A 22361-nucleotide genomic window follows, 5' to 3' on the forward strand; every position below is an offset into this window, starting at 1 on the left:
GAAGATCAGCTCGCATAGCTGCTGTCCAGTGTGTGCCTTGCAGGCTACGACATCAGGAGCACCAACTGGGTGTGACATAACAGCTGTCACACGAGCCGTCTACTAGCAGCAGTACCACCTGCCACTGCTGACAGGGTCCACATACAATCAGTCCAACTGAGCTACCAGAGCTCTGGGAAGACACCTCTGAGTTTCTGAGCAATAGATATGTCACTGTAAGGAATGTTTTCTCGACACTCTTCAAGTAAGCAGGTTCTCATCATCTCACACTGCTCAGCACAATCCTGATAACTGTAGGAGTTTAGACCAGTACCCTGTATCTGGTGTCAGCAAGTGGATGCCAGCGGTTGAGACAACTAGGTCTGGTGCAACACCCACACATCTACAGCAGCAGTAGCAGCTGCTAACACTGTCTGCGCAGCTTTGCTGTAAGGTCAACGGCTACGGATTGCAGTTTGCTGCATGTAGTGTGATATTTGTTGCCCTTCTTCTTGTGTCTTTTGTAGTGGCCATGTTGAGTCATACAGATCTCCACAATACGTTAAAAGTGTCACTTGTAAGCCCTCAAGAACCTATGGATCTGGCTTTGTTCCGTGGAAATACTAGGGTGGTTTGCCTGCAGCCAGTGAGATGTCCGTATTGTAATTTGTCCGAGCATGAGATGCCACTCGCATTGCATCAGTTACATATAGCACGTATAAAAGGTGTGGTCACAAGACACAGCAGGGCACAGTCCCATTGGGCTAAGATAAGGTGCAAAGATTAAGTGCAGTTTTGTTCTTATTTGTGTATTGGGTGTATTGTTTCCTTATTTTTCTTGTATAATGGCAGACATGCAGGCAGTGACCTTGAATGACACAGTGGAAGCCCTGAAGGAGCAAATAGCCACATTTTTGGAGACAACAGAACAAGAGCCTGACAATGAGCCATTGCATAGGAGAGTTAGGGATAGGAAACCACTGGTGGACAAGTATGTTCTGATCCAGGGGAGACCAAAACTGTGTTGAGTGCAGCCACCTTCAGTTGATCCTGTAGCAGCTAACCTTATATTTTTGGGGAAGCAACATAGGACATATCTGCTTTTATTGCCAACGTGAAGTCTGCTGCTGATTTCCAAAAATGATTGGAGGAAATGGTCTGCAATAAACACAGAACTAAAGGAAATCGACAGTGCCACGTGGAGGTAGGGTGATTGTGGTGTTTTCTTGTCTGAGGGGTAGTGTTATAGATGTGGGCTTAGGGACCACATCAGGAAGGGGGGGGGAGGCAGCGGGGGGGAGGGCGGGGAGGCAGCGGGGGGAGGGGGTGGCAGGGGGGGAGGGGGAGGCAGCGGTGGGGAGGCGGAGGCAGCGGGAGGGTGGGGGAGGCAGCGGGGGGTAGGGGGAGGCAGCGGGGGGGGGGGGGGATGGGGAAGCAGCGGGGGGGATGGGGAAGCAGCGGGGGGGGGGGGGGGGGGGGGGAAGCAGCGTGGGGGATGTGGAAGCAGCGGGGGGAGGGGGAAGCAGCGGGGGGAGGGGGAGGCAGCGGGAGGGGTGGGCAGCAAGGGGGGGAGAGGCAGCAAGGGGGGGAGGCAGCAGGGGGGGAGCGGCAGCAAGGGGGGGGAGCGGCAGCAGGGGGGTAGCGGCAGCAAGGGGGGGGGGAGAGGCAGCAAGGGAGGGGGGAGAGGCAGCAAGGGAGGGGGGAGAGGCAGCAAGGGAGGGGGGAGAGGCAGCAAGGGAGGGGGGAGAGGCAGCAAGGGAGGGGGAGAGGCAGCAAGGGAGGGGGGAGAGGCAGCAAGGGAGGGGGGAGAGGCAGCAAGGGAGGGGGGAGAGGCAGCAAGGGGGGGAGAGGCAGCAGGGGGGGAGTGGTAGCGGGGGTGAGAGGTAGCAGGGGGGAGGCAGCAGGGGGGGAGAGGTAGCGGGTGGGAGAGGTAGCGGGGGGGAGAGGTAGCGGGTGGGAGAGGTAGCGGGTGGGAGAGGTAGCGGGGGGGAGAGGTAGCGGGGCGGGAGAGGTAGCGGGGCGGGAGAGGTAGCGGGGCGGGAGAGGTAGCGGGGGGGGTGGGAGGCTGCGGGTGGTAAGCAGCGGGGGGGGGAGGCAGCGGGGGTGAGAGGCAGCGGGGGGGGGGGAGGCAGTGGGGGCGAATGAATATGTCATCTAGACAACATGACGCATTTACAATTCTCAGTGGTTTACTCAGCTAGGCATACAACACAGAGACTGTCACAGGATGGTGCCATTTGAGTGCTTCTTACAATGTTCTATGTTTTTATAGGCTATAAATTCACACGGTAAATAGTTGTGTATGAAGATGTGCAAGGATCACTGTTAACAGACAGGCAATTACAGTTCCGAAATCAGGCAGGCAATGTGAGAGTTGACATTCAGTTATGGCAAGACCAAGGACATTATGAATACCTGCATTGAGGGAGGTGAAGTGGACACCAATAAAGCACCAGTAGGTGAAGGGACACTAACTTATCTGAATTCTAGGTTGTGTTGTATGGGGGAGGTAATTCCCGGATTGTGGCATATGTAATAGAGTGCCAAGGCTTTGGCAACTACCAGAGATTGATGGTGACGTTTGTTGGAAATCATTGAAGTGGTATTCCATTAATTAACAACTATTTCTCCCTCTGGCAATTCTTCTAACTATGTGATATCTATATTGCCGTTTTATCCCTCACTGCAACTGTCATGTAGTAAGCTCAATTATAAAAGGAAAATGTGATTTTTTTTTTTGTGCTCAAAATGGCACTTACAGCACAGTCTTAATACCACAGCGAATACTGACCACTGTCTATGTAAAAATACAATAACAATATGTTAATTCATGTTTGTTGTGTAGTGTAACCCGTTATTTGTAATGTAATCTGTTGTTATAAACAGAGCAACGATATTTGAATTGATATGTAATGTGTTCAAAATTTAGTGTTGCTTGAAAGATTAAGCACAGAAGAATGTTTAACTTACTGGAGGCAGAGGGGTAGTCCCTGTCAGTTTTGCATATTGCTGAAGCACATTCTTAGGTTCCGGTCCCAACATGAAAAATACATCAATAATTCCACTCTCTGACATGAAATGTGCATTAACTTCTGGTGTACGCACAGACCCAGAGACAAAGTTCACTATAGATGACATTACATTCTGATCGTGCGTGCCTTCTATATCAACCCAGGTTTCTGCTGCATTTAACCAGAAAACTCCTGATGTTATTGATGGCCTGAAAACAAAAAAAAAATAAATAAATAAATAAATAAAACAGTCTTTCCATATAATTACATTTAACCCATAGAACATATTTTAAAAAATTATCTACATGTGAAGTATGCTTTAAAGGCATAAGGTACTATTAACACTACATACGGCGCCAAAACTTCTGCAGCACAAAAATCACCAGTTACAGGCGAAACTTAACTGGTTTATAGAGTAAGGAAAGAAGCTGTGTCCAAATACAAAATCCAGTGTGAAAATGGCATGACAGTAATGCTAACAAGGAGGAAATACACGTAGTGCAGGAACTACAACAAAAAGGTGGTTGTAAAAAGTTAAACACCTAATATAAGACACACTATTCACTTATTCTCTAGGTTTTCATCTAGCTCTAACTGCTGTGTTGCATATCACATCTAGTGATATGATAATTAAAGCACACTTAACCCTGTATCTTCAATTTGTGCCATTTTAAATGGCTTATTTTACACAAACTGTATACACACGATGAGCAAGCTTGGTGTCGGCTGGGGTTTCACAAGTGATGTTATCTCATTTGTACTTGAAGATAAGGTAGCAAGACCTCAAATTCCACTGGGAACGAAGGAAAGATTAGTATTTCAGAGTGTATAAGTGGACGAGGAAAAAAAATTTCCGGATTTTTCCCGGATTTCCCGGTTAAAAATACATTTTCTCCCGGATCAAAATACACTATTTCCGTGTTAAGTAACAGTACACTTTTCCTCGGAACTGTAAAACTTATCAAAATCCTTTCAATGGTTGTGGTTTTATACACAACCGGCGTAGAATTTCCCAGCACTTTAGAAAACGAAACTCAGGGGGAAAAAAAACCTTTTTGGAAGATGTCTGATGTGCAGCAACATAAACAGGGGTGTAAGCCAGTCGTAGCTCATGTCAAGCAATCTCGCCAGTCGGTGGCAGCGGATATTCAGAGCACAGGACACGTAATGTAGTCAGCCAGTAGCAACATAACTGTTAAGTAGCACGAACACACAAAAAGAAATGGTAATGGTTTAAATTAATATATATAGTGTTGCTACAAGAAAAGAAGAGCTTTCACATATAATATTGGTCTCTAAGATTAATAAGCTGCAAGAGAAACTAAGCTTTCACACTTTATGGTGATATTTTTTGCGCGTGTTACACTTTAAGATACATCACACAAATGTGCCAATGAAATTTTTAACAACGACATAAATGTTTGGTCTTCTGGGCTAGAAATTATTCTAAATGGTCATCCTCAAATAGTGAATTTTTGAGTAAGAGTCAAACGCTCTGTGATTTAAGAAGTTCATCGTACATTCGAGGACAGAGTTCATATTGATTAAAAGGAAATTTACTGTGAAAGTAACGCTTTACGAACAACCGTTTGGAATATTTTTCCGCGACCTGTTAGAAATAGGTTTGCTTCAGCAGTTGCCATAGAGCGCCAGATAACACGCGTCACCGCACTTGCACAGCTACGATGACGCACAAAGCCCGTACATTCATATGTGTAAAACATTAAAAGATCTTACTTTTTGTCACAAAAGAAACATTGGAGGATACTCCAAGAGCATGGGAGTTTTGTGAACCATACTAAAATGCATAATTCGGCTTAAAGTGCCATTCATTATGTCCAGATTCGGATGTAAATTTTCTTGGAGTACCAGTACTGTATCACCTCATGTTTGGTTCTTTATTATGGCATAATGCCATACGTGCTAGACGATGAAAATGTGCACTTGAACTGCAGCAACAGTTGAAAGTAGCCAATAGTGTGGAATTAAACACACTGCCTCAGCAGAAAAGATTAATTAAAGTCAAATTTCTTAAACAAACCGACAAAAATAACTTCATTGTTCTGCAAAGCGATTAATGCTTGACTGTCAGAAAGGTAGAAATAAAATAAAATCTGAAACTAATAACATATTTTAGCCTTCCGTAATTAGTGAATGTATTTTAATTCACTTGAGAGCTCCCAGCCACAGAAATCAGTTTTGTTTTCATTTGACGTGAGAGCAATAAACGAAGAGGAAACAGCAAAATCACTTAACATAAACACGGGTCACGTGGAGACTATCACCTCCCCACTACAACTCAGACTGCTCTGTGTATCGTGTCCGGATCTACGATATTCCGAACCGGGGCAATATTAGATAGTGGTGCTCCCCCTCCCTGGAGCGTTTGAGGTAGAACGCCAAAAATGTAAAAAATTGACTTTTCAAAAATATCTTGATTTTGTAGCGCACATCTTTCTGAAGCGTCTGATGCATAAAACATATATCTTCAAGAGAACGTAGAACATGTTATGGAACGTAAGACATGTTATTTGGTCGAAAGTGTGCCAAAATGCAGTGCCACGCCTCTTCACACAGCATTCTTCCATCATACGTATCTGTATTTCAATCTGTGGAACTCAAATATGTAATATTTTGTAATGGGTGCCATCAAACTTTATTCAGGCCACAGGAAATTAAAATATCCTGTGGTGCCTCTCCTGCTTCTAGTCGGCCGGATTGACTTTCTTGCCCCCTCTTTAAAAGAAAAAAAAAAAAAAAATACGATTAATACTGGATGGGATTACTTGTAACCGGCAGAACAAGAACTCTTCAGAAAATTTGCAGTCTTTATTGCCTATTAGCTAATAACTTGCTGTTTTGTGCGATGTAAAATTAAAAATATATACATAAAACCAGTAAAGACAAGCAAGGCAGCACACATTCTTCAATCCTTAAGTCCTAGCATTTTTTCTCTCTTATCTTGTCACTGCTTTATGTGGCGTACTTTCCTTTCTGGGAAAGAATCGATCACCTCATAAAAGTTCGTCAATGTTTTGCTACATGAAAAATCAAATGTCGTTGTCTAATACTAGAAAAGCTGTTAATACAAGTAGTACCCAAGACTGGTGTGGTTTCTCGATCTGATTACGTATATTTTGTCATTGTCTGTTAGATAAAACAAAATAGGCCTACCTAATATTGCAGCAATTGTTACATACACCAAATAAATGAGACTGTTTTGGCACATATGGCCGTTTTTATAACACGACGGAATATAATCAACGAAGTACCAATATCAAATGCTTATTAGGCCTACTATACAAGCAAAAAGTTTTGTGTTAGGAAACAGTTTCACATCTCATTCATACTCTGTAGCTCCTGAAGCATAAGGTCGAAAAGTGGTAGTACGAAATTTTTATATAAATTTGGAATTGTCACATTCTTCCATAATTTGTATGAGTCCCCGTTTCTTCTCCTTCCCCGTTCTAACAAGCGATCTTGTCATCACTAATTCTGTACCTATTCCTTCCAGTGTCAAACTTATTCTCTTGGTTAACTTCACTAGCCCTGCCACAATCACCGGTTTAGTTATGCCGCATTTATTTTCCGATTAGGCTTTAATACGTGTTCGTACACGTTTTCCGCGCTACTCCCAGATAAGAACTTTAGCGGCTGCTAGCCGGGGACTGTATAGCTGGCCCTTACTAGAGTAGCGGTCTGGTCAAAAAATTTTTGGCAAAATTTCATCTTCTTGGATATATGGAGAAGATAATACGTAATCTTTGTTACTGTTATTTCTGTTAGTCATTTATTTCCACTCTGGTAGTCTGAATCTATGGATTTCACGATTAATTATAACAACGCTGATCATTTGCAAACCCAGTCAACCACACAAATAGCGATTAGCATTCACCCGTTCGGTTTTATTCTGCTCAGCTCGTATAGCCCCGTCCCCTTTTGTCTGCAGGAAAGTTTATTTCTAGATGCGACGGGGATTCCCCTGGCAGAGACATCACGTACACTATGCATGTATTCAAAAATCAACTTATGGTTCATTCAGGAATCAACTTCGAATCTGTCCAAAAATGTTCACAACCGTGATGCGTTTCAAAATTATATGAATAATCAATAGACCAACGTGCACTGGATGCTACGCGCTTTGTGAAACAAAGTCTTTCTCTCCCTGAAATTGCCACTTGGGGCAGACACCCCAGTTTGTCCCCGCCCCCTAGTTCCAGGCCTGTTGTGCATATGTGAATCTGGCAGCTTAGGCGCACCAGTAAAATTTTTGAGGATAGCATCTGGCTGCTTGCTACTATTGCTTATATAGCCACACTTCTGCAGCAAGAAGCAAGAGAAGGTACAACTCATAGGCTACTCAACTGAGCTTGTGCTTGAGCTCACTCGCAACCGCTCAAACGAATCTAACGTTAACAGTTGTGATGACACACTCATAGGAGGCAATTTGTTGTTATGAAGCATTGCATAGTCTTTCTAAAGCCTTTGGCACACTTTTCTGTTGGCAGACACTTGTATGAGCACTGTGTTTTGTTGTTGTCTATGGTGCATTTCCTTTTCAACTTAAGTTTTATTTTCTTTTTTCTTTTTTCTCTCGTTCATGTTTTATTGCTGCATTATTATTCTGCAGTAGCGAGATACAGTAATATCCTTTGTTAGAAAATTGGTTCTTACCAGTCAAAGTTAAAAAATTTAATTGAAAGCTAAGACAATGAAAAATTCCCAGGTTTTTCCCGGGTTTCTCCCGGATCTCCCCGTTGTCCCTGTATTTAACACCCAACGAGGTCATTAGAGACAGAACTCTGGCACCTTCAATGATGGGGAAGGAAATCGGCTGTGTAGAAACCAGCACATCACTTCATCTCCGCCACCATTACCATGGTGAATGTCATACATTTGACTATCATGCTATTTGGCTGCTCCAGGCCCCCAACAGAGGCCGTCAATCATGGACCTCAATTACCTGCAGCCAATAAGCCTGGCAGGCAAAATGGTCTTTTTACTGCTGTGCACTGGCTCTGGCTGCAGTCTTGTACATGCCACTAAATTGTATTGCACTACTAATGTGTATGCTGTGATCTACTAAACAGTGGTTTCTCATAATAGTTTCTTTTACTGAGTTTGGTTTTCGAACAGGCCATGCCCTTTGAAAGAAACCATCCCAGAATTTGACAGGAGCCATTTAGGGAAATCATGACAAACTTAAATCTGGATGGATGACTGGATGTGGATTTTAACCACTGACCTCCCGAAAGAGACCAATGTGCTAACCAATGCACTAGCTCACTCAGTAATTCCACTGAGGAAAGGGAAATACGTAGAATTTTCATAACAATGTGGTATGCCATGAAAAATACACAATACATTAGACTTTACTAAAAACAAATACATAAATTTTATCTTTTTATCTACAAAAATTAAAGTACATAAAAATGGCTTGTAACATTGTACTGTGTCATTACTATTCACTAGCTGACAAACCCGGTATTTCCCGGATATTCAATTTTCTATTAGAAACAAAAATAAAAAATGAACTGTGTTTGTAACGAAGTATCGAAAAAAATTTATTTCCCTGTATTCATGAAAACACCTTTGAAATTATGAAACAGTCTTAGAAAGAAATATGCATAACAAACAAATGTATATGCTAAAGCCAATTGCACTTCACAGTTGAAAGCTGTCCAAAGTGCTGTCAGACGTCAAGGACTTCCTTAAGTAGACTCAACTATAGGAGTTTCTTAGTGGTAAAGAATAAATGTATTAAAACTTCATGCACTATTCTGTATTTTTTCACATATTTCGGTATTTATGACATCATATCTCTTGAACTACCTGTCATACAAGGTATATTCAGTGACCTATGTGGTTACTGTCAGCGAAATATGTTGCGAATAGAGTTAGTAGCAACAAAGTGATAAATTTAAATTTCATACACAATGTGGCAGTTTTTCATGTATATCTGTGTTTATGACTTCATATCTCCTGAACTTTTGTGGTACCATGATATACTTCTGCAAGTGCATTTAGAGGCACATTTGTATGCTGCCTGAAAAATTTATTACGAATACAAATAGTAGCACAGAAGCAATACATTTAAACGTAATGCATGATGCAGCTTCTTTTCATTGTTTATAACATCATATCTCCTGAACTACAACAGGTAGGTCGTTCTTACCACCACAGCGATTGTTGTCTGACATTAAGGGATATGTGTACGAAGTTTGATTGAAATTGGTGCAGTGCTTTAAGACGAGATGGGGAGAAACACACACACACACACACACACACACACACACACACACACAAATTTTTATAATATCAGATTGAGCAGAGGAAACATGTTTTTTAAATCACAGCAATGTGTGGGGGCACTGATCTTACGCAACTGTTGGCAGACATCGCCGACAATGCAGTTTCTGTTGCTATGGAGCGTTGGAGCATAGAGCATCGTGTGTTCATGGTTGAGCTCTCCTTTAGAAACAATGATTCTGTGGTCATGGTTACACAACTTTTCTGTCAAACAGTTTTATGTCGGACATTGAGATACAGTCACATATCGAAACACTACACTCCGATGGGCTGCAGTGCTTAGAAGTACTGGATCTGTGATTGCAAGGAAACCACTTGGTCTTCTCCCTTCAGCTCCGAAAAACTTAAGAGTGAGAAGAGCAGTTCTTACTAGTCTGAAACAATCTGCCAGGCGACTGGCTGTATCGCTGGGTATGTCATGTCATTCACTACATCACATCTTACATGATGACTTCAAATTTCACTCTTACCAAAATAGTGACTGACCAGAAGTTACATGAAACTGGTTTTTTGCAGTGCAGAGAATTTTGTGACATAATAGATGGTATTCTTATGGAAGATACAGATGTCCCAGTATTCTTGAGTGATGAAGCCCACTTTCATCTGGATGCTTATGATAATGTACAGAACTGTCGGTGTTGGGTGTCAGAGAACCCACACCAACAACGCCAAAAACCTCTCCGCAGCTAGGACAGTCTTGTTATAAATGTTGTTATAAAAATTTTGTATACATATAATAAAAAATTTATTTAAATAGTTTATAATAAAACAAAGTCAAAACTGAAGCAGATATTTTCAATCTCACCATGCAGCTCAGTTGTGGATATTCTGTAAACAAAATCCTATGAAATAAAAGCAGTTTATGAATATAAAGAGAACACAGATGTTTATAGGCCTTAAGTACGCTACTTTTACTTACCCATGTGCAACCAGCATTGGAATTGATCCATAAAGAGCCATAGGATTATTTAACTCATATTCAAAAACATCGAGATTAAAGAGGCGATATGGATCACCACTTCTGCAAAACAAATGACATGCAATTTCAAATATTAGATACCATCTTTCATGAACACATGGTAAGATAGAGGAGATGTAATTGGCAAATATTTCCTTGGAACTTTCATATATATTCTTACATACTCTAAAACACTGATGTGACAAAAGTAATGTCAGACCACCTTTTGCCCAGCGTAATGCAGAATCTCTACGTGTCCTGGACTCAACGAGTCATTAGAAGTCCCCTGCAGAAATACTGTGCCATGCTGCCTTACAGCCATCCAAAATTGTGAAAGTGTTGCCAATCAATAATGTCCCATAAATGTTCGATGGGATTATTCATGTTGGGCGATATGGGATGCTAAATCATTCATTCAAATTGTCCAGAATGTTCTTCAAACTATTCGTGAACAATTGTGCCCCAGTAACATGGTGCACCGTTGTTTGGGAAAGTGAAGTCCATGAATGGCTGGAAATTGTCTTCAAGTAGCCAAGCATAACCATTTCCAGTTAATGGCTGGCTCAGTTGGACCAAAGGACCCATTCCATTCCATGTAAACACAGCCCACACCATTAAGGAGCTATGACCAGCTTATACAGTGACAACTTGTATCCATGGCTTCATGGGGTCTGCGCCACACTCAAACCCTACCATCAGCTCTATCAACTGAAATCAGGACTCATCTAACGAGGTCAGGTCAGGTTTCCCAGTCATCTAGAGTTCAACTGATATTGTCCTGAGCCCAGGGAATGCACTGCAGATAATGTCATCCTATCAGCAAAGGCACTTGCGTAAGTCATCTGCTGCAATAACCCATTAATGCCTAAATTTTGCTCTACTGTCCTAATGGATACATTCTTCAAACATTGATTTCTGTGATTATTTCACATGGTATTGCTTTTCCATTAACACCAAAAACTCTATGCAAACACTGCTGCTGTTGCTGCTCTCAGTAGTTAAGTGAAAGCCTTCAGCCACTGCATTGTCCTTGGTGAGAGGTAATGCCTTAAATTTGGTATTACCGACGCACTCTCGACTCTGTGGGTCTCAGAATATCTAACTCCCCAAGGATTTCCGAAATGGAATGTTCCATGTGTGTAGCTTCAACTACCATTCTGCGTTCAACGTCTGTTAATTCATGTCGTGCGGCCACAATCACACCTGAAACCTTTCGATATGAATCACACGAGTACAAATGACAGCTCTGCCAATGTACTGCCCACTTATACCTTGTTTATACAATATTACTGACATCTGTATATGTGCGTATCACTATCCCATGACTTCTGTCACCTCAGTGTATATCACACCTCCACCAAAAGATTTTACACCACACTAATGATTTTAGTACAATGTACAATTCAGGATGGAACAATACTTACTTAGTTGACTTTAATGCAAATGAATCTGCATGTAAAGGAATTCCATAAGCATAATGAGCACCCGCAAAAGTGAAGTCCAAGGCAACCGCAGTTGGACCATTAGGTTTCGAATCATGATGGGATTTGAAATTCTCCTCCCAGGCCCCTGGATCTGAAGCTGTGTCATCGTTGACCTGGTTATCAGGCTGTTCACTGCCATCATCCTTGCTGTGAACAGAAGAAAATTAATTGCAACATATATCTATGTTTTCAATTAATCAAACACAGATAGCTTCTTACTGCAGCTGAAATGATCAGAAATCATATGAATTACAAACTTTGAAACAACAACTTTTTTGATCAAATTTTGGTGACAGTCGCAACTTTTCAATTCCGTTTTGAAAAGAAAATACACGTGTTTCTCAATTATTATTCTCTGCTTAGTTTTAATGAAGCTATTAACTATGGTTGTATATTAAATGTTTTATGAGCTCTGAGGGTATGTTGAAAAAAGGTTTGCCACATTAGTAAATATTTGAAGTTAACCCAAAAATTCAACTATCCAAGTTGTCAGCAGAAAATATCAAATTTTGACGAGGAAATATCTTGAGAATCATTAGGTATCCACATCAATTTTGTGATACCTGCGCACATGTGCAATTATACTACGGAGCTGCAAAAGTGGCAGCTGGAGGGACATGCACAGAAGGCACCAAGGCATCCCCTCCCCCATCTCTTCTGCAAACTTCACCCACTCAACTTCTCGCCATACATTACGGTTGCCACAACTTACTAGCCTTCAGCCTGAGCATATCGAGCTGAACAAAGCAAACTTTGCTATTAGACAATGCCATTTGGCACACTTATGCTCAACTGCATTACAAAACACTCACTTGAATATCATACGATACCAAAGACTGGCAGATAGCATAGTGATATTACATACAGAAGTGGTCAGATGCCTATTTTAAAGAATTTATTGTCGCTGAGAAACATCATGTCAAGAAATGTTTAGAAAACACTGTAGTGAAAACACAGCCTCTCTGTATTAATGTATTCTCATGTATTTTAAAAGGTATATTTTAGCCAAATACATTATCACTGTTCATTTGTTAAATGTTAAAAGCTTTTCAGTTTTGATTATGGGAACATTTAAGCATTCTTTACTTTTGAATGTCAGTTTTAGCCCCAGTACAAAGCAGAAAACACAGGTGTAGGGACAGGGAACAGCGTTTACAGCTTTGGGAAGAAGGAAGAAGAAACAAAAATTTAATGCAATTTGTTGCTGTATAATTGTACTGTTTTGAAGACTCATTATTCGAGAAATCATTTGCAGCAAAGACAGTGCTTTCAACAAATTTCTCTTGGATGACTTCCTTGAGGAAGCTGCTTGTTTGCAAATTTTCAGCACAGCATACATACTTAATCTAATTTTCCACCATGACATCATTATTTGCTTACTTTTTTCATTCTGAATCTGCAATTTCTGGATGTGATCTTTCATTTTCATACATTTTGTGTTTGCCTATATTGCTAGGGATAAGGGGAAAGGGAAGGGGGAAGGGAGAGCAGAGTCACAACCCTGTGGTGCAATTCTGTGGCTAAACTTATATTCCAATTGAATGTAAAGGTGCTTGTGCTGCTTGACTTCGTCCACCCACCATGATGATCACACAACCTCCTTCTAAACCATTAATAAATCTAAAATACAGTGCTTAAATGCATCACTAAAATCCCTTCATGATAGTCACTGGATTTGCAAAATGTAAATATTAGATTTGCACTTTAGATAAAGCCATGTTCCAGCAATCCTGGGCGACAGACAATATGTATTTCCATTTACTTTTTGTGTATCTATTTTGTATGCTATTCTGACACTCCAAACTGAATGAAATGCATTGTAAAGATAATTCAACACAACTGTTTTTTTTAATATATTTTATTTACTGCTACTGGTTTCAATTGTAGCTCATTTTCAAGTCAAACACAATATCATAAATGCTATTTTTCATATTTGATGTCTGTTTCCTTTGCCACTTGGCACTTTCAAATCACTATTGCCCTTTGACTCCTCCAAGATGTGCTTCCTGGAGTGATTTTGGTCAGTTAGGTCTCATCAAGATAAATAATGGAGCAACAATGACTTTCTTTTCTGATATTGCGCATTTTTCTCAGAAAAGTAGCCCTGGCTGCTAAAATAGCAGAGCTCTCCATCAGTATGATACTCGCCATGATCATAAACTTACAAGACAGTACAATGAACTGTCTTTCTGGAAATCATCTAACAAGGGGAGGCTGCCAATTGTGAAATTCAGATTCGATTCATACTGCGCATAATAAAAGCTCATGGCCAGAGGTGTAATGTGGCAAAGCACCAAGATGCACTTCTCAGCGGTTGTCGAGAAAATCGACAGTTAATAGAAACCGTTGCGGTGAAATACTCTCTAAGATGTATAACTTCCTATAGCGTCATGGTGCAGCGGGAAGTGCTTGGGCTCGTAAGTCAAAGGTCGCTGGATCGAATCTCGCGCCATGCAATTTTTTTTTAGTATTTGTTTTTTGTAATATATATATGTATATATCATGGGGTCTCTAATTCGAACGTTTGACTTACACTATACGTATTCGTTTCGGAATATCATTTCTACGTCTTCCGTTAACTACACGTGTAAACATTATGAAGACAATTAATAATATTTGTGAAATACAACTTTGTTTGCAGAAAACATAATCATGTTCGAAGTCGCCAGTTTTTCCACGACAAACGACTTTCAACAACTTATTATATGCATAATTGTTGCAACTGATTCCCGGTACACACAAAATTCAAGCTTTACAGTTTGTTGCGAAAGCTTGAATTTTGTGTGTATATTTGTGTTTGTTTGTGTGTCTATCGACCTGCCAGCGCTTTTGTTTGGTAAGTCTCATCATCTTTCTTTTTAGATATATTTTTTCCACGTGGAATGTTTCCCTCTGTTATATATATATATATATATATATATATATATATATATATATATATATATATATATATATATATATATATATATATATATATAACAGAGGGAAACATTCCACGTGGAAAAAATATATCTAAAAAGAAAGATGATGGGACTTACCAAACAAAAGCGCTGGCAGGTCGATAGACACACAAAAAAACACAAATATACACACAAAATTCTAGCTTTCGCAACCAACGGTTGCTTCGTCAGGAAAGAGGGAAGGAGAGGGAAAGATGAAAGGATGTGGGTTTTAAGTCTATATATATATATATATATATATATATATATATATATATAACAGAGGGAAACATTCCACGTGGAAAAAATATATCTAAAAAGAAAGATGATGAGACTTACCAAACAAAAGCGCTGGCAGGTCGATAGACACACAAAAAAACACAAACACACACACACAAAATTCTAGCTTTCGCAACCAACGGTTGCTTCGTCAGGAAAGAGGGAAGGAGAGGGAAAGATGAAAGGATGTGGGTTTTAAGGGAGAGGGTAAGGAGTCATTCCAATCCCGGGAGCGGAAAGACTTACCTTAGGGGGAAAAAAGGACAGGTATACACTCGCACACACACACATATCCATCCACACATACAGACACAAGCAGACATATTTAATACCCTCTCCCTTAAAACCCACATCCTTTCATCTTTCCCTCTCCTTCCCTCTTTCCTGACGAAGCAACCGTTGGTTGCGAAAGCTAGAATTTTGTGTGTGTGTTTGTGTTTTTTTGTGTGTCTATCGACCTGCCAGCGCTTTTGTTTGGTAAGTCTCATCATCTTTCTTTTTATATATATATATATATATATATATATATATATATATATATATATATATTACAAATAACAAATACTAAAAAAAAGAAGTTGCATGGCGCGAGATTCGATCCGGCGACCTTCGGATTACGAACCCGAGCGCTTACCGCTGCGCCACAACGCTGTAGGAAGTTACAAATCGTAGAGAGTATTTCACCTCGACGGTTTCTTTTAACTGTAGATTTTCTCGACAACGGCTGAGAAGTGCATCTTGGTGCTTTGCCACATTACACCTCTGGCTATGAGCTTTTATTATGCGCAATATGAATCGAATCTGAATTTCACAATTGGCGGCCTCCCCTTGTGAATCAGCAACAGTTGTTTCTAAAATATAGGTGTGTGTGTTCTCCATGCTTTCGCACATTTTCTCTGCACAGTTTGGAGTGGAAAAAAGCACACAGCTTTGCTGTTGCTGTATATGGTGTCAATGATTTTCTCTCTTCTGCTATTGTCCTTAAGGTCATTAAGAAATCCATATACCTCTTACATGACTGACTCTGGCTGTCCTGAAACACACTCATCTTAAATTTCAAACAAAAATAGCAATACTATTCAATGTACAGCTCTGTTCTCTTCACAAAATTGCACGTCAATGCAGTGCATGCTTGAACGATTGCTGTACAGTGGATAGCAAATGGACAGTGGACAGCAACACAGTGGCAAAGCAATGCCAGCAGCAGAATAAATGAATTAGGCACAGTCTAACTATATAAAAATTCTTGACAATAGGTGCGTTTGATAGATATTGCTTCTTACAATGACACCTGAGTGGCATCTGTGGCAAAAATGAGGCTGTGGCCACAGTGTGAGCTGCTGAGTCTCAGGCCACGCCAGACTAGCCCAAAGGCTTCTACTGACATTTGGAAACCGATGGAAGTTGAGATATGGGAGAACTGACATACCCATCCCAGCTGCCACTTTCACTGCCCTATAGTATAGTATTTTGTGGAAAAATATGCTGATCCTAAATTCTTCAGACTTTCTAAAACTTTTAGATATCTGAAAATAAATATTACACAGCAAGAGGATGAAACACAACAAAATGAGAAGAAAAATGGAAATTAAAATCTGGCGACAGACCAAACAAGGCATCTTTTGGCTAATATAAATGCAGCTATATACATATGAAGAGAGTTCCAAATATTGTCACACCTTACCTTTCAGGTTTAATGCGAATGTGTTCAAATTTCATTAAGCCTTTAGCATTAGCAGTAATTGCTAAACTGTCTCCATGATAGAAATCAACTCTGAATGGTGTTCCATAAATTTTTGCTTTTATGTTGCCAGATGAGACAATGATATACTCTGCTGCTCTTTCTTTAACTTCAAGCCTGAAGCATACAAATATTTACAAGTAATTAAGACATTACTGACAAAGACTGAATTAAATTGTTTGTAATAAATAATGTTTGCCATTAAAATATCAGTCACCTTTCTAGCTGAGGTTCACCTACTAAGACATGTTCAACTTCATAGCGTGGCTTCAATGGTGACAATTCATTTATTTTCATGCGGAAAGTTGCATCTGACAAGGAAAACAACTCAAATTTGAATTTTACCAAGTTCTGTGTGTTCTGTATCTCAGCACTCACGACACTGTCTTCTATTTTTAGCGTATTCAAATGAAGGACATACACTGATTTATCAGGTTCCACTGCACGGCACCTCCTGTAAAAACAAAAACACTATGCCTCATTCATACGTTCAGTCTAACCTTAAAAAATCTATTTATAATGTTAAAGATTTCAATAAAAGTAGACTTTCAAGTACAAATTTGAATCATTTGCTGAAACTGAAAAACTTATTAAATCCTATGACAAATCAGGTAAGTTAAAATTTGTAAATCCATAGGTGGTAAAGTAGCATTAAGAAATGTAAAAAAGTAAAAATTCAAACTAAGTTAGAGCAAACACAATGTTTCTACTATCTTGAATAGATGTGCTGAAAAATAAGTTCTAATATTGGAGTCTGCTATATGTTTGAAAGAGCCCTGTTAAATCCCTCCAGAAGAGCAGTGTTCAATGTAGGGGCCAAGCTTTATTTTGAGAGTATTCATTTGTTTCATTTTCTTTCTATGTGGACCATTTATGATTATGACTGATTAATGTTGATGCAAAACGTTTATTGCAACACAAACCATTTCAAATTCTGTGGGTTCATTTGCATGAATTTCTTACATTAGTATTTTGTCAGTTTTTGCCTGTTACAAGAATGTCCTTAAATTATTACATTTTTATTCTTCCTTCTTACATCAATTCAAAATTCACAATTAATGATTTTTTAATGTAGGAAGTTCACATACTGAAAATATTTATAGAGATACTTTTATGCATTCTGACTTGCACAACAAAACTTGGAAGAAAATTTCTCACATTTTCTTCAGGTGTAAATTAAGCGGAATTTTAGTGAACAGTGCATACTGCAGTTGTTGACCCTAAAAAAAACTTTTAGTTGCAGAATTGTCATACTAGCTGCTACATATGTTTGTACTGATGGGTCTCTTGCCTAACACTCAAAATATTTTAATTTCTTCACTTTCTTGGCCCTCTACTGCCCCACAGCAGTCAGCACAGGTGAAGTATCAGTCCTCGAACAAGACTGATACTCTGTTCATACAATTCTTCTGGATTGTAGACTGTGTTGTGTTGTAAAATGTAAGAACATTTATGTCACTATTGCAAATGGCCTTCATATTAATGTGTAATACAACTGCGGCAGCACTGCTTTTAATTCTTAAATACTCTCTCCACTACTGCTCGTGTAGTTGCTGAAAAGCAGCACTACCTACATTCATCACACAGCTGGTTGTCAGAAGTAAAGAGAATATGATCCGATGTTTCTTATTGTCTGTGATTTAAAATGGAATTTTACTGGCCCACAATGGTGAACCAGGAGTGATCTGCTTTTGGGATGTGGTGCTATTTTCAGTGTCTGATGGCAGTTAGGACAGGCCAGCATGTTGTATACTTTCTGCGGGAAACTTTACAGTCGCGGATGGTGGGACGACTGACTATCTCTATCACCTCCCTTATATTTCTTTTGAAGGTACTCTGTTGTCTAGCTAGCATACATGTCACATTTACACTTTATGTTTTATGCATTCATTATGGTGTTCTGGTACTGTAGATTTATGATGACGTCCTAACTTTAGGTGACTCTGGAAACCTTTAAAATGTCTTCTGATAGATTGTACCATCTCGCCAATATAAATTATTCCACACTTGCAGCTGACCTCATTAACTATCAGTGTGCATAACGTATAAACTGCATCTTCTGCTGAACCCAGCAAGAGTCTAATTTTGTAGTTGCTCTGATATGTTGGTCTGTTGCTCACTCAGTAAATAAATTTTTCCCACTCTGTCGCCAACTCCCTGGACATACAGTACAAAAGTGCTGCATGATTGTTCAATCTCTTCGTCTCTTTTGATCTTATGCATTTTTGGGTGTTATTTTGTGTTAATTTCATTTCTGTATTTGTTAGCTCTGATAGTACTATGAAGCTTGTGAGTTCAACTTTAAATTATGGGCATCTGAGATTCAGTGAGCGATATTACGTACTATATATAAAACTGAATTCTTCAGCTGTGTGGGGTGGTGGGATATTTTGTGCTGATATCTACCAGTGCTGTTGAGCTTCCTGTGGACTGTGTGACTACGAGTACCATCTGGCAACCTGTTAGGTATTCCACCAAGTTGTATGTTGACGAACTTATCCCATTTACTACTAGTCTCAGTGGACAAGCCTTTTTATGTATCTTTTGCATCTCATATATTCTAGACGCATTTGGGACTCCCAAAATTGCTCTAATGGTTGTGTTGAAATTTATTTTGGGCTTTGTTGTAAACACAAAAACACACAAGCAATGAAGACCTATCACTGTATTATGTTGGGAAATAACTTGTACAACAGGACACTTGCCACAGAATGGCTACACTACTAGTCTGATAATCGTAATCATATTCAGAATGTCGACAGGAAACTGAGGGCAAGGCTGACCGGGCCCGACTCCATATGCTGTTGGCCACCTGGAAGAGTGCATAGAGGAGAGGCTGCAAGCGCTTCCATGAGTGGCAGCCTCTGACTCTTCTAGTGTCTGTCGGCTTCTGTGGTGTATCAATTAACAGTGTGCACAGATCTCAGGTGTGTAACCTATGCGGTTCACTACACTCCTTTCCCCTTGGGAGGAGGCAGAGCATCGCTAATTCCACGGGCAATATGTGGACGGCCGTGATGCGGAGACGACATCCACGTCCACGAAGATATCACAGATGAGATGGGAGATCAACTCCTTGTCCTCAGAGGCCTTAGAATACAGGCAAAAGTGGTCGGCACAAGGGGTGCCCTGAAACACCCTCCCCCATTGGAGCATGAGATGACAGGACCAGCAATGGGCAGTCCAAGCTGGAATCTCTGGTGACATCCAGCAGCAGTGTTGAAGGTGGAGGTGACTCTGCCGCAGGATGAGGCTGTGCAGGAGACATGAATCCCGTAAGGGGTATTTCCACCAGTTGGAGGGGCATTGGAGCTGGTGTCATGCAAGTTGTGAAGTAGTAGCCTCATCAGACAGAGGTGCTGATGAGTGCGGAAGAGGTGGCTGGATACACTACATCCAGTGACTGGGGCGAAAGCAGTGGTGCATTTGGAGAGGGGGTGGGGGGGAGAGCAGCATGGGAAAGGGGACAAGGTGAGAGGCTGCATATCCACACGCACACTCCTGAGCTGATTTCAATGACGGCAGACTTCCTGGTCTGCAGTTCGGATGGTGTAGACGCAGCAGCTGTTCTGACACACGATGACTGCTGGTAACCAGTGAGGACACTGGCCAAAACCACAGGCACAGACTGCCATCCCAGACAGAAAGCTTGGTATTGTGGGACACTATGGCAGGCAAAATATCAGACTTAGGAGGTGGAGCAGTATCCTTGACTGTGATTGGTGCCCATAGAGAAGCTTGACAGGGCTACAAGAACCAATAGGAGTCACCCAGAAGGCCATCAGAGAAAAGCTGTAATGTCTCCTCAGTGGGGAAGTTCTGCAGAAATTTTTTCAACTGTGTTTTAAAGGTGTGAACCATGCCCTCAGCTTCCCTGTTAGGTTGCGATGAAAGGGAGGACAGTGAACATAGAAACTACCTGATCGCACGCGGAAATCGCAAAACCCTTGGGACAGGAGACAGGAACTGAGGTTCATTGTCAGAAAAGAGAGTAACCGAAAGACCTTACACATTGGGATGGTGCCCAGTGAGGCAAAAATGAGTCTCATAGTTGTATTTAGAGAGGAACACAGCCCACCACTGCAAGCTGTGAGCCACCTTTTATGTCCTTGACCTGGGAGTGGACATGGGCTGGATGAAAACATCAGTGGCTGCTCCGAACCACCTGCATTCCGATGGATGAGAACTGACCCCATGGCTTACTGCAAGGCATCTGTAGTCAAGACAAATGATTTGTTGGGATTGAAAGTAGTTAGACACAATACCGACCTGAGCCGTTCCTTCAGCATGGTGAAGGCCTGGTCGCATGTCAGAGACCAGACAAAAGAAGCACCTTTGCAGAGAAAGAGTGAGAGAAAGAGAGAGAGTGAGAGGGAGGAGGGCAGGCAATGGTGGATGCCCCAGGAAAGAACCAGTGGTAATAGGCAATTTTACCCAGGAAAGCCTGCAGCTCTTGCAACAATGAGGAATGTGGCAGGTCCGTAATGGGCCAAACAAGAATCTCCAGAGGTCAGAAAACCTGACCGGAGATGCTGTGGCCAAGATACTCAAGGGATGGCTGAAAAAACTGGGCTTCTGCACAGTCCAATGCAGACCCACATCCCAGAATGTTTTGAAAAAGGGTCCAGAGCTTGTGCATGTGGTTGCTTGTAGTACATCCAGTAATGACATTTTCATCCAGGTACTTGAAACAGCGTGGAATAGCGGACGTGACCTGTTCCATGCAGTGCTGAAAAATTGCAAGGGCACTTGCCGCCCCAAAAATCAACTGTTGGTATTGATAGAGGCCAAAAGCAGTATTACAAACAATGATATGCTTGGAGTCCTCATCTAGGGGTATTTGGTGATATGCTTCGGAGAGATCTAGTTTGATATGAACCCCTAATAAGCATGTGAACAGTTCATCCGGATGTGGCAGTGGGTACGTGTCTACCATGGACTAAATTCACAGTGACCTCAATATCACCACAAAGTCACAATTTACCAGAGGATTTCTGCATGATTAGAAGGGGTGTGCTCCATGCATTAAAAGAAATGAGAACCACAAACCTGAGAGAGAGGAGCTAGTCCAGCTCCACATTGACTTGTGAGCATCTACCTAGCATGAAAAAATCTAGGATGAGATACTTCAAAATGGTTCAAAATGGCTCTGAGCACTATGGGACTTAACTGCTGAGGTCATCAGTCCCATAGAACTTAGAGCTACTTAAACCTAACTAATCTAAGGACATCACACACGTCCATGCCCAAGGCAGGATTCGAACCTGCGACCGTAGCGGTCATGCTGTTCCAGACCGTAGCGCCTAGAACCGCTCAGCCACTCTAGCCGGCTGAGAAACTTCTTCAAGGTTATGTGGGCTTGGAAGTCTGTGGTGGACCCTGGGTCTTCCATAATATCCTGAAATTCTGAGCACAGAGATTCCAATAATTGATAGGGGGCTTTGGCAGATACCAACTGTACGGAGTCCGTGACTGACAAGCCAAAGGCCTGAAAGACATCAAACACGAAAAGGTTTGCTGAGCTAGCATCAAGGATGACAAAGGTAATAGACCAAGTCACTGATTTGTAGTAACTTCAGCCGTGAATTGGCCAAGCAAGAGGATTTGCTGTTTACCACAGGTGCCTGTTTACCAGCGACAGTGGCAGAGAGCTAAGGTATG

General features: G+C 41.1%; 1 protein-coding gene across 1 annotated transcript in view; it reads right to left on the reverse strand.

Annotated features, from left to right (window-relative positions):
* The window catches only part of LOC126236903 (neutral alpha-glucosidase AB), a 126790-nt gene that overhangs the window by 81332 nt on the left and 23097 nt on the right, over positions 1–22361 (reverse strand). Inside the window, exons 3-7 of the mRNA XM_049946552.1 lie at positions 16918–17154; positions 16644–16817; positions 11682–11888; positions 10219–10320; positions 2950–3199 (exon numbers count right to left, since the gene is read on the reverse strand). Of these exons, the coding sequence (XP_049802509.1) occupies positions 2950–3199; positions 10219–10320; positions 11682–11888; positions 16644–16817; positions 16918–17154 (970 nt within the window). The remainder of the gene's footprint in view (positions 1–2949; positions 3200–10218; positions 10321–11681; positions 11889–16643; positions 16818–16917; positions 17155–22361) is intronic.

Source organism: Schistocerca nitens, chromosome 2, assembly GCF_023898315.1.
Source record: "Schistocerca nitens isolate TAMUIC-IGC-003100 chromosome 2, iqSchNite1.1, whole genome shotgun sequence".
Classification (NCBI taxonomy): Eukaryota; Metazoa; Arthropoda; class Insecta; order Orthoptera; family Acrididae; genus Schistocerca; species Schistocerca nitens.